Raw genomic sequence first — 25331 nt, forward strand, 5'->3', positions numbered from 1 at the left:
TGGTGCAGATATTCCACCTTTATTTTTACCTCATTTTATTTTAAGTTCTGATTGACAGGATTAAAAACACACATCCTCAATACTTTTGAGCTCTTATAATAAAAAAAATCTAACTTTATAATTTATTTCCAACAGGAGGGGAAATGACACCCTTCTGTGTTTGACCTCACACACACACAGCTGTGCTCTGAGGGACATGCTTGACAGGTTTCCAGTGTGAATTTGAGCCTTTCACGCTAGATCTGTGCCAAATGGCAGCTACAAACCGTAGCAGTCTTCAGACAAATTTCAAGAAAACTGCAGCAATGAAAGAGCATGTAGCTGTTCTGAAATGCCTTGAAAAGTACTTTTCTTTTTAAAGAAAAATATTATGCCTATATTTATGCATGAATCAAAATACTAGATACAACTGCTTCCTGTTCATTTTTTAAAAAATGTAATGTAAATAATGTATTCCTCTAAGACTCACCTATTTGTAGTCTTTCTGCAATTAAAAGGGCAGTATTATGTATTTTCCAGGCACATAGTCCAATTTTATAGATCAGTTAAGCAAGTAGTTACCTTCAGTTGTTATATAGATGTGTTATATATCAAAGATGACTTGAAATAAATTTTACTTCAATTTGACACCATGATATTGGGTCTCTGTCTCTTTAAGAGGCTCCTGCTCTTTCTGACACTTTGCCTTCAGCGCCTCATCACAACAGTCTTTCTCCATTAAGCCTTTAGTATAATTCTTAGGAGCAATGCACTCAGAAGTAGTTCATATGATAAACAGATCAATCAATCAATCAATCAATTCCCCCCATTTAGTATACACGGACACAAATTTTGTTTTGATTACTGGCATATTTTTATTCAGATTAATTGCACTTTCTATTATAACACTGGCAACATTTCTGAGTTGCATGGGATATATTTTATTTTCATGAAGTGTTATCAACACATCAACTAAAAACTATGCACAATAATATTTGCGCCTCAGTTTATTAAAATCCTGTTACTATTGCATTTGGTCTGATTGCTTTCTGCCTTAAAGAGATTATATATATTTATATATTTACTTTGGAGTCATGGACGGAAGCATATTTTAAAACATTCCCTAAGCATTCCTCAATAACACATTCTCAACATGAATCTGATAAAAATATATTAAATCAGTTCAAATCTTAACCAAATGGGCTGTCTTTGAGTTGATTTTATACTCAGGCATTTTTGCATTTAATTACAGACATATTTATAGACCTTGGTCATTTTTAACTTTTGATAGTGGTTTCACTTTGTCTAATCCTAGAAAACTGTATGGGTCTACATCATGACAAACAGGTAGGTAGATTATTATTATCATCATTGTGATAATCCACTCATGTCTAAATGATATCTACACATTGCTTTAACATTGAACTTAGCCGTTCACCGGTTACCTGCCACAACAAAAAAAAGTGGAATAATATATTTATAATGACAGAAATATGAACAGAGTGCAGACGAGGCAGAGCACACCCTCAAAGCCGCCTTATTTCTGAGTTGACACTGGTTATGTTTCCTGACACACTCTTTTATATTTGGAGCTTTTGGAGTTGAACTACTGCAGTTCAGTCGTGTTTATTTTATTTTAGAAGTGCTTACTTGCACATAAAGTGTTCAGGTAAAACAGAATATGAACTGCATCATACTGAAGAGTCTGGCCAACTTTGCCGGAATAAAAATAATAGCCTAGTGAGAATGCATACTCATAATTTCAACACACATCATGAAAATGGAATAAGTTCATTTTTGTACAATTTTGATACTTTTGCCAGAAAAAGCATAACATACATATTTTATTATTTTTTTTGCTGAATTAAAGCACAATAGTAATTATAATAATAATAAAAAACAAGGCAAGACTCAAACAAAAAGTTTAATGTGAACAACTACGTCCTGGTCATCATTTGCTAAAATTTCTGGATTATGACCATGAAGTCACTGGCCACTAGAATGGAACCTGAAAAAGTTCATAACTTCAGTCAAAAATGTATTTAGGCAAAACAAGTGAAAAGTCTCATAGAAATAAGTCAAATCTCACCTGCGAGACATCCTGGACAGTCTGTTGAACATGCTAAATATCCCAGATAATTTGATTAATATTTATTTTGAATGCAATGACATTACATGTTTTTATCTCGTGTACAATGCTTTAAATCATTTTACCTTCCTTCACGACTTTGAAGCTCTGCAATGCGATTCCTTAAGAAAATAAACAGAGCTTAAACAAGAACAGCACTGAGAAAAGAACAATTTGCTGTTTTTACTCAGCGGATCCACTTAAATAGTCAATATCTGTAAACCTACTTGTACTTTTTCATCACAGCAATACAGACGACGCCAAAGATCACAACCGTGCCAATGGCCACTGCTACTGGAATGATGAGGTGATGAATGTTTCCAGTATCTGCAAATAGAAATTAAATCAGATGCATTTCATGTGATGTTGAAAAATGTAAATTAACCACATCCTGTATTTGTTCTGAACTATTCAAAGCTAGTTAGATCTCACGTTTCACATTGAGTTGAATGGATCTGGATGATCTTCGACCTCCATTAAATGTTGCACTGCAGGTGATTTCAGTGTGGTCATCATTTTCCCCAGGAATAAACACCATGATGGACTGTGTCTCCCAGATCCCTGAGAGAATGGGTTTTTGAATTTGTATAATATCATCTGCACTTCCTCGACTCCATGTAAACACAGGAGCATGTGAGGGGCAGGTATGGCGGACTGAACAGGTGACGGCGTAAGGTTTTCCTTGAACAGCTGTGTTTGACTGGATAAGTTCAGGTTGGGGAGGATCTTCTATAAAAAGAAAAATTAGATATTAACTAAGGGTTAATTTTATCGATTGTAATATTTATTGATAAATACTGAACAAAGTAGTTAAACGTGCAAATAACAACGATGCACAGGACTTGAATAAATGACAACATACCGAGCATTTTGACTTCAGCACATTCCTCAACAAAGGAGAACTTTTCTTTAGTAGGTTGGTTGGTGTCTTTTTGCACAAATTCAACGCGGAAGCAGAAAGGACCGATGTCATGATTTTTAACTTTAACTATTTCTAAGGTGCAATTGTTCTGACCTAGGGCTCCCAACATCTTGGTTCGGCCCTTAAAGTTGTCCAAGACGCTTGTGCTGTCTTCATGGTAGAAGATCTCGTTCCTATTATCCTTATGATGCCAGATGCCCCTGAGTCTGGAGGAAGACAGGAAACTCCCAGGATAAGTGAATGTACAGGGCAGCACAACACAGGAGTCGACTAGGGCTTCAATTGATTTTACAACAGATGCCTTCCACTGTTCTTCAGTCGTTGGGCTGCAAATACCTTAGATGGATATAATAGGAGAGGGTAAGAATCAGCAAATAAGGAATATAAAGAGATTGGAATCAAGATATGTTCAGTTATCTACCAGCCAAAAGCAAAAAGAAAAGTATCCTCTTGCTATCTTTTTCCATTCTTTGGCTTGTCAGAGGTACAAAATGGTCCTCAATGTTGCAATCTATGTAAAGACAACAATTAGTAGAATTAGTAAAAACTTTTTATACTGAATGAACAGCCCTTGATTGAAACAGCAATACTTGCTGCACGTAATAAATTAAATCATGACTTTAAACTGACTGGTTACCATATAGCAAATTTGGTGCTACAAAAAAGTAGAAAACAGAATGAAATTATCATTAAAATGATCTAATTTTTGGCAGACACAACAGCCAGAGTTTCTCGCCATTACTAACTTCTGAATTTTATCACATGATGCTCAGTGAATAAGGTGTTAATCATGTGTACTTGTAATGGATTTTTGAGTTTTGGTATAAACATAAAATTGCCTGAAGAATTACCCTGACAATGCTTTTGAACCACAGTCCTATTTGATCACCCTCTTACATATCATTAAATAAATACATGTATTATAACTCCCCTAATCCGTGGCATAAATAATGCCAAAATGAATGAAGGTGAAACATGGAGCAAAACCACTTCTAAATTCATTATTGTGTTAAATTCGGAGGATAATGCATGTTGTGTTGTTGAGTTTTATCTGACTTACTCCATCCCCAAAAACAAACAAAAAAGTCAAAAAAGACAAAGGATGTATTTTAAGACATTTAATTAATTTTCAACTTAAAAGTAATTCTTATTGTTTTTTTTTTTGTTTTTTTTAGAAAGGTGAGAAAATGTATATTTTGACAAAAGTAATATCTGATAACTACTTCTGAAGCTGCTACAAAATTCCTTAACTCTCCATGTTATTGCATCACCTTGTAATATTATGAACCTGGGTATCTTTCATGGTACAAAAATATATCTTGAATAACTTCAGGCATAAAAGTCTCAAAGAAACTGTGAAATAAAACAGGGCACTGAGATGTATTTAGTTGAATAAATTAACACAAAGAAAAGCCCCACTTGAAGGTAAAGACTAACTACTAACTCAATAGCATATAATATTCTGAGATGAGCCATATTTAGAAAAAATCCCATATCCATCAGAATGTATATTGCTGTAATTTTATCTGCAATTTGAACCCATATTTAAGTAGCATGTGGGGTTTTCGGTCTTACCTGATAAGCGAGCTGCTTTGCTGATCTCAGCCCCAGTTGAATAGAAACAAGATCAAACAATCGCGCTGCTTATATATTGGTGAGAGAAAGCTTTCAGTTCACACTGAGAAGGAACCAATCTACTGTCATGGGAGAAAGTGCTGCAAAGTTTTTTTTTCCGTTTACATGTATGAGACACAGCTGTGTGTTCATGCTCCAACTAGAAAATAATACAGGAAAAGGCAAACAGGCAAACAACAGACAGTACTCTATCTAAAACCTCATCACAGCTGTTGGCCAACTATGAAGACCTTTTCAATTTCAATGTTTTCATTTGAATGTGTAAAGTGTGTGACATGGTAAAGTTGTGATCCCAAATTGCTGTGAACAGTTTCTGTGTAACTGGATACCAGCTAAAAATAAATACTGAAATAACTCTTTACAAGGTTGTCTTTATTAAAAGTTACTTTGCAGAAAAGCATGTGTTTAAAACTAACTGGTTCTGGATAACGAGCAGACTCAGACATTTTGGAGGTTGAAGGAGGAGATATTATGGTGTGGGCCATTTTGAGTCTGTGACTTCCTTTGTATGTCTCTAGTGTGGCATTATCATATAAAACATCATGACACCTACACAAACTATGATGTTATAATAGAACAATTTTGAATTTAGGTCATGGCTATGCTTCCTCAGCTCATGCCTGAAGGTCTCTAGCATGAACTTAAGGCCTGATTCTATTATTTGAAATGTTTCTTTTTTATATGAAGCATTCAAATACTAACCTTGCTGAGTTCTCTATATCACTGCTGATTTTTAGCCATGGCAATAATGAGAACCACACATCCCTTAAATGTCACTAATGCATTTCATGATTAGCTAATTCACCAAAGTACTTTTGACTCCTGCTGAATTAGAGTTGCATGACTGCATAGCAATAAAACTGAGCATCCATCCATCCATATTCTGTTCACCCTTGTCCCTAATGGGGTCGGGAGGGTTGCTGGTGTCTATCCCCAGCTAACGTTCCGGGCGAGAGGTGGGGTTCACCCTGGACAGGTTGCCAGTCTGTCGCAGGGCAAAACAGAGACATACAGGACACAACCATTCACACACACACTCACACCTAGGAAGAATTTAGAGAGACCAATTAACCTGACAGTCATGTTTTTGGACTGTGGGAGGAAGCCGGAGAACCCGGAGAGAACCCACCATGCACTGGGAGAACATGCAAACTCCATGCAGAAAGACTCCAGGCCAGGAATCGAACCCAGGACCTTCTTGCTGCAAGGCAACAGCTCTTAAAAGTGAGCATGTGTTGTATAATTAATTCCAATAGGATTAAGGAACGATGGTGGCTGCACAGTGGCGCAGTTGGTAGAGCTGTTGCCTTGCAGCAAGAAGGTCCTGGGTTCGAATCCCGGCCTGGAGTCTTTCTGCATGGAGTTTGCATGTTCTCCCTGTGCATGCGTGGGTTCTCTCCGGGTTCTCCAGCTTCCTCCCACAGTCCAAAAGCATGACTGTCAGGTTAATTGGGCTCTCTAAATTCTCCCTAGGTGTGAGTGTGTGTGTGCATGGTTGTTTGTCTTGTATGTCTCTGTGTTGCCCTGCGACAGACTGGCGACCTGTCCAGGGTGAGCCCCGCCTCTCGCCCGGGACGCAGCTGGAGATAGACACCAGCAACCCTCCCGACCCCATTAGGGAAGAAGGGTGCAAGAAAATGGATGGATGGATGGATGGTTTCCAAGGCAATGTCAGTGATCTAGGCAAATATTGTGAAAAGCTCTGACAGCTCTTCATCACCAGCAGCAGCATTGATGCTCTGACACCTTTTGCTCCTGCTGCTTTTGCTGATCTGCTTCAACATTCAGTGTGAGCTCGCAAATGATAGTCCACCGACCTCTGTTAGAACAAATAGTGGTTGGAGGTAATCTTTCAATACAATTATACTGATACTGAACTAGTCTTCCTATTCTTTTCTGACATCTACTTTTTTCCATTTGGAGAGAAAACTGTAAAAATTTGAGTAGATCAGTAGTTTCTGACCTATGTGGGAAGAAAATCTGCTTTGTTCCCCATTTTGATGCTGACTTTAAAATTAAGCAAATAATCCAAACCATATCTAGATACCCAAATGTATAAAGTACCTTCAGTGTGATTGCCTGATGTGCTGTTTGTATTAACAAGCAACTGAACAAGAGTGCATTATAAAGTTTCTCCTTTATACTAGTGATCTGCTTCAGCCATCATCTTCTTCTCATCTCTTATCGCTCTACAAGTTTTCTCATTATCGCTTAGTGTTCTTCTTTCCGATTTAACCCGCCCACCTTTCAAATAAATGTTTTGACAAGATTAAGTGACTGGTTTTCAGTTCTGCTTTTTCTGAAGTTTATAGGCAGCTGAAGAACACAACACATTTACTGAAATAACTTATCTGAGATGACACATTGAAGACTTTCGTTTCAGTTGTACAAAAAAATAGAAGAAACACATGCGCAACATTTCTATTTTCAAATGTGCAAAATGTTGTCAAATTGGCTTTACCGTAAACATGGTGATCTATCATACTTCAGGCATTTCTTGCCAGTAAGCAGTAAGATTTGGTCTTTGAATAGAGTGATTGTGTAAATTTGAATCAAAGCATACTTTTTTCAAATCCTCATTCACCCTTATTTCTGTATACATAAATTCTTTATGCTCATTCTGCAAGTCTATTTAAGGGTTTGTTGCTCATTGCTAATTTCAAACTAATCTTCATTAACAGCAAAGGCCAGATTATTGCTCATATAGCTGGTAAGAATTTACATGTCTTTATTTTTAATCTTTTTAAGTCTTCAAATTAAGCAGATGTTTTTATCTTCAGGTCTGCAGTAATGTCATCATTGTCATTCAGCTCCTGTGAAAAATAAGAATCATCAGGATATTCCTTAGTTAAAAAAGTAGATTGAATATAACTACACTGAATAATTAATTGAAAAAAAAGTATAGTCCCCTTATTTAATTGCAGGAATTTTGTTGGTTATATGGTCCCACCAAAACAGCAGAAGTAATAATTAGAAACTTTTCATATAAAATTATTTTATAAATCTAATTTAGTCTGAAGTAGTTACCTCTTTGGTGACGGGAAGCGAAAACTTGGCTCCAAATAGACCTTCTGGGAAAGTTAAAGAAGAACAGAAGCTATGCAAATTGTTTTGGAGAAATATTGGCTAAAGTCAAAAAAAGAATGTCTCTTTTACTACCAAAATAACAATTTTCGAGTTGAAATCCACAGTGGGTAATAAAGAATTATTCTCTGAAATTCAGTTCCGCATTTAGAGAAGCAAAGAAATTGACAAAATGTTACTTAGTGAATTAGAACTCTAATATCATTGAGATAAGAATAATTATTTTCAATTATGCAGCAGAGGGAAAAAACTGATTGCACAGTGACTATTTTTTCTTGCATCTGAGACAGTCTAGGCATCCTGTTCCACATGCTAATGTTAGAAAAGTAAAGTGTATTATAATAATGTAGTTAAATGTAGGTGTGACTGTAAGCAAACTGTCTTTTTTATACCTGCCATCTTGACCTTGAAGCTCTTGAATACGTTTCCTTTAAAAAGCCAAACATTTGTTGAAATATTAGACATCTGCAACCAAATATCAGGTTTTATTTCTTGTTCGCTATTAATGAAAATTAGTTTGGCACTTTGTTACTCACTTGTATTTCTTCACCATCAAAAAACAGAAGAGTCCAAAGATCACAGCAGTGGCAGCTACTGCAACAGTAGGAATGATGATGTGGTTGTAGTTTTCTTTGCCTGCAAACCAAATGTAAACCATTTCTTTTTTTATTGCAAACAGCAACAAATAGGCAGGATTTAAAATGGCTGTTCTCTTAAAATGAATAAAAAAACAAAACAAAGTTTGTCTCACGTTTTACATTAAGTGTGAATTTTGCCTCAGATTTTATTCCCCCATTAAATGTTGCTGTGCAGGTGAGCTCTGATTCGTCATCCTTTTCCTCAGGAACGAAGGACAGGATGGACTCTGCCTCCCAGACCCCTGAATGAATGAATTTATGTCCTTCAGTGATTTCATCATCCTTATTTTCCCGACTCCATTTAATCTGAGGGCGATGGGAGGGGCAGGTGTGCTCAACAGAGCAGGTGAGAGTGTAGGGTTTGCCTTGAATGGCCGTCTTTATTGGACCCAGTTTGACTTCAGGTTTGTCATCTGTGAACAACAAATTCAGGAAGCAGTTCATGTAAAAACGGGTTAAACATACAAGAAGCTTTGAAATCCAGCATATGGAGTATATACATACATTTCATGATGACATCAGCACATTTCTCAACAAAGGAGAACTTTTCTTTAGTATGTTGGTTGGTGTCTTGTCGTACAAGTTCAATGCGGAAGCAGAAAGGGCCGTTGTCATGATCTTTAACTTCAACTATTTCTAAGGTGCAATTGTTCTGACCCAGTTTTCCCAGCAACCTTGTTCGGCCCTTAAAGCTGTCCAGGATCTTTGTCGAATCGTCATGGTAGAAAAACGTGTCCCAATTATCCTTACGATGCCAGATGCCCCTGAGTCTGGAGGTAGGCAGGGAACTCCCAGGATGACTGACTGTACAGGGCAGCACAACACAGGAGCCAACTAGAGCTTCAATGGACTTTACAACATCGGCCGTCCACTCTTCTCCGAGCACAGAGCTGCAAATACCTTAAATGAATATAATAGTGTAGGTCAAGAATTAAATAAATGATGAATATCAAGAAACTTGAAATCACAATATGGTAAACAATTTACCAGCCAAAAATAAAAAGAAAATGATCATCTTTCTATCTTTTTCCATTCCTCTGGCGTGTTGGTGGGTCTAATTGCTCTTCAATGTTGAAATCTATGTCAAGACAAATAGAAAATTAACTTTTTGATTCACTGAACAGTCCTTGGAACAGCAGTTGTTAACATGAGTAAAATATTAAATCACATCCAGAAGGTTACAACATGACTGAGAACCATGTATACAATTTAATTCTATTGTCCGTAGAGCAAATTATAAAATTATTTCCCCTAAAGAATATAAGCATTATGTAATTTGATTTTGCAAACAGAGACAACAGGCATTATTTATTGCCATTACTATTAGTGTCTCTTGGCAGGGCCCACTTTGGTGGAATCTTTTAAAGGTTGTTATAGGTGGGGTTAGGCTCTTGCAGAGGCGTTAGTTACACTTTCAGACCGTTTCCAGGAAGAGTTGAAGACATCTTACAACACAGAACAGACATCTCAATAACTTAAATAGCACAGTTAAGTGTGGGTATGAGTGGGTGAAGTTAAGAGGGGGTGTTGCAAAATTAACAACTTCGTTGCAATATTTAGTGACTTAAAAAAAGGATTAGCGAGAAATCTAGCGCATTTTTTGTGTATTTTTGTAAACCTTTATGGCGACATATGAAGGCACCAGTTGCTCTGCTGTAACTGAGTGAGAAGATAGTGCTGCTGTGAGCAATTTGAGCTTCCTACGTACTGCAGTCAATCTCACACAATCATCTGCCAGCAAACCCCCAGCAGTCAGAGCAGAGAGGACAGCAGATGATTCCATATCCACTTTGGAAATGAATCCCACATGCAAAGCTAAGAAATGCTATTGATCAATGCTTGCTATTCCATCTCCATGGGGTGAATGTCTAAGAGAGATGGGTTTATGAGCCTTTGCAATTGCGTCACTCAATCACCGGAGGCGTCATAATAGACTTTGGAAGTGAGGGATGGGAGTATTGAACAGAGCGACTGATATAGTTTTCCTAAGTTCTTTTTGCATGTATGGCTTCTAGTTCATGTCGAGTTAATGTCTGTGGGCGTAACACACCGGGCTGGGGCTCATAGATGACAGTATTTACAAAAGAAGAAAACAGCTACCTTAGAAACTAACCCGTCCAGCCTCCCTCCTGATGTGATGGCTGCAGATTTGTGCAGCCATCTGATGTGGGGCTGCAGGAGGAGCTCTGTGTGCTACGCTGTGACACCAAACGCAGGGCAGTAACGCTGAACCTGGAGGCTGGGGGAAGGGGGGCTTTAAAATCCTTCTTAGAGTTTTCCACACAACAGTGGACCACACAAATTATTCACGTTTTTAATTTTTTTTGTACAATCTCCGCTTCAGTTCAACCTTATCAGTGGAGCCACATTGTTGATGTTACTATTACAAAATAGCTGACATTTAAGTATTAGCAAAGCTCAATGTGATTGTCACAGGAGGCGGAGAGTTGTTGTTAGCAGCTGCTGAAAGTAACTAAAAAAGTTACTTTTAATGTAACTTAGTTACTTTCCTAATCAAGTAGTCAGTAATCTAACTAAGTTACTTTTTCAAGGAGTAATCAGTAATCCGATCAAAGTTACTTTTTCAAAGTAACTATGCCATCACTGGACTTAACACACATGGAAGTGACACTGCGGTGACATTTCTATGCATGAACTTTGCAATAGATTACCACAGAATGTAGACATAAACTTTACAATGCAAGAAAATGTTTGAGAAGTGTAAATTGTTATTACTCTTACCATAACAAAAATAAGTAATGAATACTATACAGGATACTATGATACTAATCATAGTATCCTGTGATTAGTTATCACAGGATACTATGATAGCAAATCAGAGCTATCGTGTGTTATTAGCAATGTTAATAACACTTCTGTCTTTTGAAACCAAATTTACGCTACTTATGAACTAAAAATGTTTATATTTTAAGTTTTACCTTATAAGGGTTCTGCTTTGCTTAGAAGAGTTGCAACCAAACGAGTAGGAAAACAGGATGAGGTCAGCCACACTGTTAATGGCTTTCAGTAAAAAAAGACTGCCATTGGTTTTACTTATGAAGACGACAGTTGCGGCTCCATCTGCACAGGAACATCTGTTTTCCGTTATATACTGTTTTTGAAAGGTTTAGTTTACAATAGAGTACAGGAAAAGCAGGAAAAGTCACATACCTCGCATTGCACGCCCATGAGTATGGAGCAAAATTGAGGCCATAAAGTTTTAAAATGAACACTGAAAAAAAATTTTAAAACTTGAAAAGTTTAAACTTAAATTTGAAACAAACAAACAAACAAAAACAAAACGCTTAAAATTTCTTTTCGGATTAAAAGTTTTTTTCTCCTTCAGATTTTGTTTTTCAATTTCAAACACCTGGCCCTATTTGGTGTGGGGATGAGACCTCTGAAGGCCGCATGTGGGTGTTAAATTATGATGGACATCTCAACACTGCCATCCAACCATCCATTATACAACATGCTTATCCCTAGTGGGGTCGCCAGGGATGCAGTGGTCAATATGCGAGAGGCAGGGTACCCTGGACAGGTCACCAGTCCAGCTCAACATAGCGACTGGACAAAAATATTCCTAGCTTTTGCATTCAGGAACTGTGGCAACTAAAAATGTCTTTAAAACACAATTTGTATGTGAATGTGAGTAGTTTTGAAAAATAACATGCTTCGCCAATATAAGCTGCTTATGTAAACACACAACATAAATCTCAGTGGAACGCATATAAAACTGTCAAATTTATGCAGTGGTGGATTGTGATGGACCCGACTCAAACGAGGACAAAAAGAGTTCAACTTAGAAAAAAATTCAATTTAATTCTTCCAAAATAGCAAACAAAACATAAAGATTCAATGCAAAAATAAGTCAAAGAATAAATAACAATCTTGGGCCCAATTTAACTGAGGTCAACTGAACTCTAACTGAACACAAACAAAACTGACCTTCCTAACAAAGAACAAAAGGCTGCTTAAATGGGGGTGGAGTAATCTAAAGCTACCACTTGAGGGACATAACAAAAGAATTAATAAATACAAAATTAACTAAAGACTTCTATGAAACAAATAAAGCAAACTAACTTTTACTTAACAGAAACCATAATAAGTGAATATTTAAGTGACAAAATTAATTATAAACAACTTGAAACAAGTCTCCCCCTTCAGTCTTCCAAAACAAATGGTATGCTCCAGGTTTCCTCCTCCAGCTGTTTTGAATCAGCAGCACCTCAAACAAAAACAAGTGTAAGTAAACCATTCAGACAGACATTAACTAAAGTGTGCACCCATTAGGAAATATATGTCTAAATGAAATAACTAACTTAAACATATAAACTGGAATATAATATAAAGAAAAATACTAACACGATGTGGTGGTGGGAGGAGCATCCACCACATGGATATTTCTCTAAGTCTCAAAATAAAGCAGAATAATAATCAAACTGACTGCTGCAGCTCCCCAGAACAGAAAGAAAGAAACAACTTAAGTCTAATAAGGAGTTTTTAACTTTCAATTTTCCTTTTTCAGTTTAAAAAGTATTTTAAAGTTTCGATTTATTTTTTTTATTTTTTTTTTTAATTAACAAACTCTAAGGCCTCAATGTAGCTCCATACACACCAGCTCATAGACCGCGAGCTGGACTAGCAGAGAAATGCAGAAGAAAAAAAAAGAAAAAAGGGGCAAGAAAAAGCTCAAAAATAAGCAACAGCGTTCCTGCAGCCAACCGCAGCGGTAGCAGCTTTGCAACAGTCCCTGTGGTATTATTATTATTTTTTTAAACCTAGCCAGGTCTAAAGTTGAGATTATGCGACATCTTTAACACGCCAAAGTCAGAGAAGATCGCGCTGCGTTCACCAGCTGTGAACAACAGGATGAGCTGCCAGTGCCTATTACGTAATGCGGACAAAATGTACATTTGGCTATTGGACAAAAAAGCAGCAGATGGTTTAAATAAATCAGCGAGCAGAATGATCTCTTCAACCACATATTTTGTTGAATGTCGAGTCACTGAAACAAATAATACAGGTCAAGTTGGTAAAAATAAAAAGTAAAAAGGCACATTATTTTCAATCACATGGAAAAATACATACTACTGCTCTTCACATTATTGTTTTTACTGTACTTCCCTCAGATTTAACCCACCCACCTTTCTGTGGAAAGACATTTTAGTAATGCTGGGATCGGCAAGACTGGTGCAGAAATCATTTTCAGTTCTGCTTCTTCTGAACTTAGTCAACCGACGTAAACAACACATTTACTAAAATACCTTCTCTGAGACGACACTTTGAAATTCAAGTTTTCAAATGATATAAAAAAGGAGAAGTTAAAAAAGCGCTACGTTTCTATATTCAAGGATGCAAAATGACTTCAAACAAGCTTTACTAAATATGGTGATCTATGATGCACAACAAATTCTGCAGAGTTAAATCAACACTATGCCGAGACTATTTGGTCCTTTTCAGAATTGGTATTAATTTCACTCTTACAGAGTCATTTCAACAATAGTTTGAGTAGTTATAACTATTTCAAGTGTCAAAATTACTCAATTTCTTGTTGAAATAACTCCGAAAAAGTTAAACACCAATTCTAATAAGGACCAAATTCCGCAGAGTTGGTTTAACGCTGCAGAATTTGCTGTGTACTGAAGGCATTTCTTGCCAATAAACAGTAAGATCTGCTCTTTGAATACACTGGTTTTGTTCTTTACATCAAAGCATTCACAATTTACCTGTAATATAATAGTTCACTATTGTTGTTCGTGTATGAAATCTCTATGCTCATTCTACAAGTCTATTTCAGGGCTTGATGCTCAATAATACCTTTTAAAGTAATCTTCGTTAAAAGCGAGGTCAGGTTATGGCTCCTGTAGTTGGTAAGAATTAGTGTGACTTTACATTCACCATTTATCAATTTCTTAAACATCTAACAATCACTGTTAAGTCTTAAGGAGAACCCAAGTTCCAGTGGATCACCTATTTAATCGGTGGCGCAGGAAACTGGAATAGCATGTTGTGATGGCCAAATCCATGGCCACACTCTGTCTGTAACTCTTTTTATGCACAATTTAGTTTTTCATACAAACACAACAACACTTTAGTTTCAATAAAAACTTTTATTAGTTTATCTGGATACATTTGTTCTATTTGTTAGCTCGCACATTTCGTTAACATATATATTTATATCAACTTAAAGTAAATTTTGTTTGTGTAAGATTAATTCGGTTTGTTTTCCCACCGGTACTTATCTGCTTTGGAGTTACCAGACAAAGGATGGGGGTCAGGGTTCAGCAGGCTTAAATGCTGATTGGTCCAAACCACTAGTTCCTGCTGGCAGGGGAAATTTGTAGTTTCTTTGTTTAGATAAGTTTTGTATTGAAGTAAATATTAGTATTTAAAGTTTACTATTTTTGATTTTCATTTTTAGCTGTACTGTTATTTGTTTTGTGTTATTTGTAATTGTATTCTGTTTAGTTACCCCATATTTTGTCTTAATTGGTCTGATCAGCCAGTATTTAAATACTGTGTGTCATTTCTTAGTTAGGTGAGGTGAGGTGAGGTGAGGTGAGGTGAGGTCAGGTCAGGTCAGGTCAGGTATGTTTGTTTGTGCAGCCAGTTTGTTTACATTTTTGTCTGAGTTCAGTTTTGTTTCTTTGACTTCTTTTATGATCTCAGTTTATCTTTGTCAGTTATAATCTTTGGGTTAAAATAAAAAACCTTATTTTTCTAAAATGCCCTGTGACTCCTCCTATTTTTAACTCGGTCCATCACACATGTATTAATACACATGTATTAAAATCTTCCCCAATTCGAAGACTTATGGTGAAGGGTGTGGGGACTGTGGATCTAGAGCACAGTGTTTAGCCTCATATCTGCTGACATTCACGCGCTGCAGCTTACTTAACCACATTTATGTGTGGCTGCGGGCAGTTGTACGTAAACAGACTGAAACTGATTGAGGTGAGCTAAGTGATGCTCAACGCTGGACGGTGAATGTAACTCTGTATCTGTTCCGTTTGTATGACATGTGACATTTGATCATTTTTCGGCATTAAAGCCTGTTTTTATATAACCAAATCTCATTATTTCTCAAGGTAACTTACACTGAGGTGTTCTGGTCGGGTCCTGAAACTAGTCAACGGACCTGGTGGTGCACAGAGACAGAAATGGATGAACTCCAACATCAGGTTAGATGTAAACCACTTGAGTTGTAATCATGACTCCCCAGTGTGCCTCATGTTAGCAACATGTGCTATCCCTAGTTCCTAAGATGAACACCATCTCACCCGAAAAGGAGAAATGCTCTCAGAATGTAATTACCATCACAGATGAATATGAGGGACAGACAGGGAGATTAAAACCAGGAGTGTCCTGAATCACCCTTCAATCCCCACCATGTGGCTGATTAAAATCTCCTAAGTTAAGTGGAGTGGAAAAGTTAAACTGCGAATGAAGACAGCATTTGTTCACTTTGTAATTTTAAATATTTAATTTAGAAGCACAAATACTTCAAAATCTGATGGCTGTATGGAGCAGGTTACCTTTTCAACATTAAAAAGGAACTAAGATTGCATGAAAGGGTAAATATTTTCCTTATACGTCTCTCACCCACACTCTCTGCCTCCTTTTTGCATTTTATAATGTCAATGAATCATGGAGATAAAAATAACCGCCTGGAACACCAGAAGCTGTCATCAAGAAATACCCAGTTATTTGCAGCCAACTTATTTTGGGAAGTATGAAAATAATTTATATCTAAACTGCCTTCTGTCACATTTATTGTAATACTTGTTAAACTTGATAAGCTATAATCCCTTCAACTATTCAGAGTTATGATTGTCTGTGAGAAATAAAACTTCAAACCTTACAGTTTGGATTAAAGTGATGTTTTGAGCTTACAGGACCACTGCTGACCGACTTTCAAAAAATCTGCAGCGTGATTGTCCACAGTGCTGTGAAAATGTATTTCACTCTGCTGCTTTTGCTTATTTGGTCAGTCACCAAATGAATTTCAACACCAAACAAAGGCAGCCTCAAACAAATAAACATCATTAGTAAATGTGAAATCAAGTATTCAAATGATTTGATGTTTTAAGAGTAATAAGCAATTTAAACCAACCTAGCCTTAGGTGAAATAGAAAATGTCCTCCAAGTCTAAGATATTGTTCTGCTACCTTTAGTGGGATTGAATACCATCAAGTATTTCTGATAACTGACAATGAGTTAAAATATCTCAATTGGATATAAATACAGACTTTAACCAGGAAATGCCTAAGCCTTTGATATTTTCAAGCTATTTCGAGTTGGACTAGCTGGTGTGCTTTGAATATTGTTTTGTGACCTGTAGGCCATGAACTGCACCCTCTCTTCTAGGACTTTCTGGTGGAGGGTGGATTACATGCATCCACCAATTATGACAAGTTTCTCAGCTCCTCAAGAAGCAGAACAGCCACAGATCATCACCCATCACCGGGTTTCAGTTTTGGTGTGTTCATTTGTTTTTTGATAAGCCGTGTTATTTTAATGCAGATGTGAGACACACACACGCCCACCAAAATGTTTAATTTTTGTCTCATCAGCCCACACAATATTATACCAAACGTTTTGGGGATCATTAGTTTCTTTCTTTTAAAATGTGAGATGAACCATTTCGCTCTTTTTGGTTAGATTTGTTTCTGATCACATGAAAAAGCCTTTTACAGTTTTTCAAAGGAAAAAAAAATGATCAGAAAGGTTGATAAATGTGACCAATATTCATGTAAATGTTCAACATCATGAAAAAACATACTCCAGATTATTACGGATCTGTTCAAGTTAGCCAAGAATTTGACTGAGTGTTCACTGGCTCAATTTCTTTTCAACACTTTTTCTCCACAAACGGGGCTGCACAGTGGCGCAGTTGGTAGAGCTGTTGCCTTGCAGCAAGAAGGTCCTGGGTTCGATTCCCGGCCCGGGATCTTTCTGCATGGAGTTTGCATGTTCTCCCTGTGCATGGTGGGTTCTCTCCGGGTTCTCCGGGTTCCTCCCACAGTCCAAAAACATGACTTTCAGGTTGATTGGGCTCTCTAAATTCTCCCTAGGTGTGAGTGTGTGTGTGAATGGTTGTTTGTCCTGTATGTCTCTGTGTTGCCCTGCGACAGACTGGCGACCTGTCCAGAGTGTACCCCGCCTCTCGCCCGGGACGCAGCTGGAGATGGGCACCAGCAACCCTCCCGACCTCATTAGGGACGAAGGGTGTTCAGAAAATGGATGGATGGATGGATACTCCACAAACATTCGGAATGCTAAGTTAAATATGCTAACACCGAGCTGTGTGACGAATGTGATGTCTGTCAGACAGCTTGATCTAAACTCAAAATAATAGTTATAAACCATCTCAGAAAAAAAAAAAAAAAAAAAAAAGAAAACTTACCAAGCGCAGTGAACAACTCAGACATGTTGAAAGTAAATTGTCCTGAAATGACTTGGCTTCTGTGGTGGGAACCTGTGATTCTGGGGGCAGTGAATTAACTCCTTCAGTGATAAAGCCGCTGTAAGAATTAGAGGTGTTAAAATGGAGTTGTGACTCCATTTTAAAACGTCTAGATTTGATACAGAAACACTTTGTTTTAACACTGGATTTTAACTACTAATAATTACATAAACAGAATATGACTCTATTAGCGTAAAATTAACTCTGCTTTTGCATAAAGTCTACTGACGCCAAAACATTAGACACTTTTGAATTTGCTGTGTATGTATGGATAGTGAAAGGAGGTTCATCATGGTTTATTGGTGATTTGTTAATGATCAAATAAAAACTGCACCTTGTACTTATTCAGGTTGTCTGAAATAAAAATAGTTTTGATAATCTGAAACACTTTTGCAGTTTTATCCCTAAACTTGCATGTTAGGTTAGTGGGTGTGGGGTCTAACGGAATAATGTAAAATCAACTATTTTTTTTAGCTTTATATAATGTTATTCCCTCATCAAAAACATGGAGTGTTGCTTTGATTCTTTCATGATTATTTGAGTAATCCTTTAATTTCCAGTGGCAGCCATTTCTCACCAAGTGCTGCCCTTTCCTCTCAGCTCCTCCTCTGAGCTGCAGTCTCCAAGCCAAGGTTCTGTCTCACAGAGCACGACTCCCCAAATCAGCTCCTTCAAACTAGCTTTCGCAGCAATTATCAAACGTTGTTAGAGGCTTCATGGAGATACGTTGTTGTGATAACGGGCTGAAGGGGGAATTTTGGAAAGAGCACACACATATTTCGACACAGAGGCCCAATTTCAGAGTGTTAGATTATGAAGTCAAATTTTTATTAAGTCATGTTTGATATATACAACATTTTTGAAACAAGTGAAAGTAACGTAGTTATTTGATTGTTTTTGTGAGATTTATTTTTATCTATTTGCCTGGAATATACTTTATACTTCCCCTTTAGTTGCAGATTCCACTTTGTATTCAGGAATGGAGGTTTGTGTTAACTGGATGTTTAACTATTTGTCGGTCCTGTGATAAACTAGGACCCAGAGATTAACTCTGCATCTTGGACGTTGACCACTGGCACTAACTCCCCTGTGACCCTTGCCATGAATATTTGAGGATGGACAATAGATAGACATTTGGCCAACCTTTAAGCAACTCCAACATTTTAATTATTTGGTAAAAGCTTTTTAAAGCTTTTGTACACATGAAGCAATCTTTTGCCAGAGGAATTTAGTGCTTAATTTTAGACCTGTACACTGGTTGCCTGCTCTTCAACTGAGCAATGCAACATCTCCAGTGGTAATATTTGATCAGTTTTCAGTTTATTGTTACTATTTATCAAAGAGTGCCAATAAAACATCTCTGTTTTCTTTTAAAAGATTTATTTGCATGGAGAAAATATTTGCCATGGTTTTAAGTCAAACATTGCCTGAAACAGTGAATGCATGGATGAATGGATAGACAGATAAATTTGTGATTTTATACAAATAATCACTGTGACCCACATAGACACAGACCCTTTCATTCTTATTGGTAGGGATGCCACAGTGGATGCAGTAAACATAGCGTATATTAGCATAGCTGGTGTTATAAAGCCTTAAATCTGTATATATGTAAAGCATGTACCTCAACTCACCAATAAATCAGATCAGCAAAAGAACGCGACCTGTTTGTTCAAACAAAGGATGCTGATAATTACACTGGCTATTTACTTTGATCATCAATTTTTACATTTTTACATGTTTCCATAAATATTCAAGTCTGCAGTGTTCATGTAGTCATCGTTGTCATCCAGGTCCTATGAAGAATAAGAATGATAAGGGTGTTTATAAAAAAGTAGACTGAATTTTTTTATTTTTTTTTAAATTCGGAAGAAAAACTGAATCATACCTGTTTGTAATTGTTGGATTTTTGTTGGCTTTATGGTCCCACCACAGCAGCAGAAATAACAATTAGAAACTTTTCATATGAAACATTTCATAAATCTAATTGAAGTAGTTACCTCTTTGGTGACGGGATGCGAGGTTTGTTAATTTTCTGTCCACCACAGGAGTTTGCATTATTGGGACTGATGATTCGAATAACAGTTTTTACAGTTAAAGCACACACCAAGAAAACTTTACAACTAGTAGTTTCTTTAAGCTAATTATTCACCTTAGATCATGCTCATTCCTTTGGGGTCTCCTGTTAAAGACAAATGAAATACTTTATGTGTAATATTTCAAATAAAAACACAAGAGCTTTTCTTATATGTAAGGTTTTTACAAAGCCACAAAAAGTTCCAGTTACCTCGAAAATCTGCTCCAAATAGACCTTCTGGGGAAAATAAAGAAGGAACAGAAAGTATGCAAATGTTTTAGGAAGCATCTTGTCTAAACTCAAGAGAGGAATTAATCTTTTACGTTTAAGAAAAAAACTCCCAACTCAGCAAATTGCAGGTCTATTTGAACCTGAAGCAGAAAATATGAACTTTTTCTCTTAAATTCAGTGCTGCATTGAGAAAAGTAAAAAAGAATAAGTCTCTTGCCTTTGATCAGTACGAGTTGGTCCTGAGGCACCAGGACGAAGCCTGAAAATGTCACATACTGAATTAAATGTTATACTAGATAAGTACAATGTTACTAAGATAAGAATAATCACTTTTAACTGTCTAACAGAGGCATGGACATTGTTTGCAAAGCGACCATTTCTCACCTGCGAGACAGTCTAGACATCCTGTTCCACATGCTAATGTTAGAAAAGTAAAGTGTATTATAATAATGTAGTTAAATGTAGGTGTGACTGTAAGCAAACTGTCTTTTTTATACCTGCCATCTTGACCTTGAAGCTCTTGAATGCGTTTTCTTTAAAAGATCAAACATTTGTTAAAATATTAGACATCTGCAACCAAATATCAGGTTTTATTTCTTGTTCACTATTAATGAAAATTAGTTTGGCACTTTGTTACTCACTTGTATTTCTTCACCATCAAAACACAGAAGAGTCCAAAGATCACAGCAGTGGCAGCTACTGCAACAGTAGGAATGATGATGTGGTTGTAGTTTTCTTTGCCTGCAAACCAAATGTAAACCATTTCTTTTTTTATTGCAAACAGCAACAAATAGGCAGGATTTTAAAATGGCTGTTCTCTTAAAATGAATAAAAAAACAAAACAAAGTTTGTCTCACGTTTTACATTAAGTGTGAATTTTGCCTCAGATTTTATTCCCCCATTAAATGTTGCTGTGCAGGTGAGCTCTGATTCGTCATCCTTTTCCTCAGGAACGAAGGACAGGATGGACTCTGCCTCCCAGACCCCTGAATGAATGAATTTATGTCCTTCAGTGATTTCATCATCCTTATTTCCCCGACTCCATTTAATCTGAGGGCGATGGGAGGGGCAGGTGTGCACAACAGAGCAGGTGAGAGTGTAGGGTTTGCCTTGAATGGCCGTCTTTATTGGACCCAGTTTGACTTCAGGTTTGTCATCTGTGAACAACAAATTCAGGTAGCAGTTCATGTAAAAACGGGTCAAACATACAAGAAGCTTTGAAATCCAGCATATGGAGTATATACATACGTTTCATGATGACATCAGCACATTTCTCAACAAAGGAGAACTTTTCTTTAGTAGGTTGGTTGGTGTCTTGTCGTACAAGTTCAATGCGGAAGCAGAAAGGGCCGTTGTCATGATCTTTAACTTCAACTATTTCTAAGGTGCAATTGTTCTGACCCAGTTTTCCCAGCAACCTTGTTCGGCCCTTAAAGCTGTCCAGGATCTTTGTCGAATCGTCATGGTAGAAAAACGTGTCCCAATTATCCTTACGATGCCAGATGCCCCTGAGTCTGGAGGTAGGCAGGGAACTCCCAGGATGACTGACTGTACAGGGCAGCACAACACAGGAGCCAACTAGAGCTTCAATGGACTTTACAACATCGGCCGTCCACTCTTCTCCGAGCACAGAGCTGCAAATGACTGATTAATCAGAACCAAAGAAAAAAGTTACAAATTATTATTGAGGAGTAAAAGAAGATGGATGAAGTAATTTACTACTCACTTACCAGTCAAGACCAAACACATCATTAGCTTTCTCTCGTGATCCATTGTACCGCAAAACCCTGTGGGTTCGATTGTTGAAATCTGAAGGAATTTATAAAGGAGAAAAAGCAAACAGAAACACAAAATAGTATATCAGTATTAATCCCAAGGATTAAAAACTTACTGAGGAGATTAAATTAAAATTTTTCCTAAAATACAAAGGTATGAAATCAAAGATGAAATGGCTCAACACTCAGTCCACCATGAAAGTTAATCAGAAATGAACATTGCATCTGCACCAGCAGATTGATTGTAGTTTTAAATAATTACACAGGAGAGTTGCTTTTGAATTTCCCTTCAGACCAAACCATTTTATGCAATGGCACTGTTAACAATCAGACCTAAAAGAATAACACAAATAAAACATGGAATTTAAAACTAAACAAACATAAGAAAAACCAAACTCTGGGATTAATTTAATGTTGTGATTTCACCATTTTAGGTGTGGAAAGATGTGAGTAAGAAGGAAAGAGCTTGAAACTGAATGAGGGAAGTGAGGTTAGGAGCGGGTTTGACGCAAAAAATAATGTATATTTAGAACAGAAGAAGTATTTATGCAGAATGCTAAATCTGAAAATTTGTGTGGAATTGAGAAAAACAAAATGAAAACATTCAATTTGCAAAAATATTACATATATAGTCACCCAAAACAATTTTGAAAAGTATTTATTTTGATATCCTTCAGGACCTCGTGTTTTGAGTCAGAAAAACTGCCTGAATAGAAACTCTTGTACTGTGATGGCAACAAGTTGCATAACTGGTTTCTCCATGGATTAAATTGCTGAAATATTCAATTTCTAATTACTCATTTAGTAAAGAAAACATTGTGAACAGATTATATCACAATGAATAATACTGGGAAAAGTTCAAAACAGCAGATGAAGGTACATCATGTTAAATAAAGAGGAAGTTAGTTTGGACTTCTGTGTACTAATTTTTCTGCCTTTAGCAAAAGAAACTAAATGTATATATATATATATGTATATATATATATATATATATATATATATATATATATATATATATATATATATATATATATATATATATATTCATACATATATTAAAAACAAATAGAATTGAGTTTAAAGTCTGCAGTTAAAACTGAATAATGAGGTTGTAGAGCTCTTTAAAAAAAAAAAACATGGCTTATACGTTCAAGCATTCATAGATATTAAATATGTAATTACACATGTTGCTTTTGTTGCATCTATTTTAAGGATGCAACAAAAATTGCATTTTTACTCACCCTCATTTTGCGATAATATCAAATACTTCTATCATTTTTTAATGATTTAATATATTTTTAAATTGAATCAAGTATTCAAAAAAAAATATATATACATATATTAAATAATATTCTAATTTAAATCAAAATGTTACATTAGGAACAATCAGCAGAGAAAGTATTACATCTATTCACTACTTTCAATGTATTTATCAATGCTAATCTGATTTTTTAATTTTTTTTTTAACCAGTATTTATTTTATTAGAAAAATATGCATCAGCTAAGTTTGGTGCAACTATTACAATTGTCAAAATCTTACCTAAAGGCGTCTCTGTCTTGTCTGAGCGGTTTTCTGAAAACACTTCTGAAGAATGATTCTTCGATTTGGTTTCTGTAGTTTGGCAGCTTCCACAGTTACTTTCACAGTGTGTGAAAATGTAAGTGTGTGTGTAGAGGCAGTGAAGCCAGAATTAATGATGCAGAGAACAGGGAGTGGTCTCAGATGTATTACTTGTCTGTATACAAATCTCTGTTATATTTTAAAACATAGAATCTCTGACACTAATCAGGAAAGAAAATGCAAAAGTTTTGTTTTTATTTTTTATTTTTGGAGTTACAATTGGCTTTACCCACCAGGAAATCAAATTTGTCATCAGTTGTAGATTTCCTCTGGCTGTATAAAGGTCACTGCTGTTCTCTCCATCACAGTGACTGACTGCTCTAAACAGAGCTACAGAAAAGACAAAAGTGTGTTTCTTCCAACTTTTTATCAACAGATTAAGCCAAGAAGAGAATTGATCAGGTAAAAAAATAAAATAAAATAAAAATGCATTGCCTTAACGGAAATGCATTCGACTCCACACAATAAATACGTTTCCGAAAGACAACGAGATTTAAAGAAAATGTACTAAAATGTCTCTGATCGTAAGACTGTGTGATAATTAAGGAAGTTGGTGTGTATAGAAATCCACCACTGACTTGCTTTTGGTTGCTTTCAGCAGTACATTACAGGGCAAGTCCTTCGATCTTTTTTGTTTAATGAATGTATTTTTTACAATGTATTCTTTAAGAAGTAAGGCAAGGTCAGCAGAATAATCAGCATCGGTGTAAAATGCTTTGTTCCATATTGAAGAATACTTACCGGAATTGCTTTGGGAGACTTGAATTAAACTCTAGAGACCTCTGCTGCTCAAACAGCTTCATGTTTTCAAAGAGCTACATTTGATACAGGAAATGGAGAATGGCAGATGTTCAGGCAACACTTGCGATAATAACACTGGTAATAACCAGACTTTAGCAGAACCTTCCTTGACAGTTGGTATCCACATCTATTGCACAAATTATCAGATTAATTTTAGTGTTAAAAGATCAAAATCATGCATTTCTTCAGACTTAAACTACGGTTTACAAATGCTAAAGAATGAACAACATTTCTTCCCCTGTCATTGATTTTATCCTTACGTAGAACAACATCAAAGACAACGATCCATCACTGGTCTGTCTGGTTTTATCAGAATAATGGATTATTAAAAGATAAGACGTGTTTACAAGTTGCACATAGAATCATCAGCTTAATGTAGTTCATCGGCTTTAGTTAGTAAGCATACATTTTTCCATCTTGCACAATCAATTTCAGAATTTCAACATATGATTCCACATGCTACCTTGATATCATCACTTTTTATTCCTGACATTTGGAAAATATATGCTGAACCAGTTAGTCACCTCGACTAAAGTTGTTAACACGCTTTTATACTCAAAATGTTTGATCACTTTGGGTTCCAGGCCGATTACGAATGAAGTTTGTTTACAATGTGATAAACAGAAAGAGCTGAAGAAGAGAGCCATTAATCAACACTGATTGACTTTTTCAGTCACAGCTGTTAGTCTCTTTATGATGTGATTAATTGGTCCGATGAGGTCATGACTTCAGGACTTTAAAATGAAGGAGTCTGTCTTTTGCATTGCACCGAGACTTCAGCGGCCAGATCAGCAGAAAGAACACGACCTGTTGTAATTTGCTCCATAAAGGTAAGAAAATGTACAAGCATATTTCTCTGATATGTGTACATTTATTTTTACAATAATTCTTACACTTTGTGTTTTACTGGATAGATTTGATCCTTGGAAAGTGAAGTTCTCAGCTTTTCTAATGGGTAACTCGAAGTCCTC

The 25331-nt window shown here is 36.3% G+C and overlaps 1 protein-coding gene across 6 annotated transcripts; it reads right to left on the reverse strand.

Annotated features, from left to right (window-relative positions):
• Nucleotides 1-829: 829 nt before the first annotated feature.
• LOC122831350 (myelin-associated glycoprotein) lies at nt 830-23604 on the reverse strand. 6 transcript variants are annotated; one of them, XM_044117468.1, is made up of 15 exons: nt 11326-11557; nt 10487-10625; nt 9374-9464; nt 8891-9286; nt 8500-8799; nt 8285-8384; nt 8141-8176; nt 7692-7735; nt 3451-3540; nt 2970-3365; nt 2540-2836; nt 2335-2434; nt 2194-2229; nt 2069-2101; nt 830-1987 (listed from the first exon to the last, which is right to left on the reverse strand). In XM_044117468.1, exons 3-15 carry the CDS (start codon nt 9417-9419, stop codon nt 1966-1968), a joined length of 1896 nt encoding a protein of 631 aa, XP_043973403.1. In that variant the 5' UTR covers nt 9420-9464; nt 10487-10625; nt 11326-11557; the 3' UTR covers nt 830-1965. The 6 variants fall into 6 exon arrangements, with proteins under 6 accessions (XP_043973403.1, XP_043973405.1, XP_043973404.1 ...); XM_044117470.1 differs by lacking the exons at nt 8285-8384; nt 8500-8799; nt 8891-9286; ... (1 more) ...; nt 10487-10625; nt 11326-11557 and adding exons at nt 20805-20904; nt 21021-21320; nt 21412-21807; nt 21894-21972; nt 23479-23601; XM_044117469.1 differs by lacking the exons at nt 8141-8176; nt 8285-8384; nt 8500-8799; ... (2 more) ...; nt 10487-10625; nt 11326-11557 and adding exons at nt 20661-20696; nt 20805-20904; nt 21021-21320; ... (1 more) ...; nt 21894-21972; nt 23479-23601.
• Between the last annotated feature and the right edge of the window lie 1727 nt (nt 23605-25331).

The sequence above is a fragment of the Gambusia affinis genome, linkage group LG05, assembly GCF_019740435.1.
Source record: "Gambusia affinis linkage group LG05, SWU_Gaff_1.0, whole genome shotgun sequence".
In the NCBI taxonomy this organism is placed as follows: domain Eukaryota; kingdom Metazoa; phylum Chordata; class Actinopteri; order Cyprinodontiformes; family Poeciliidae; genus Gambusia; species Gambusia affinis.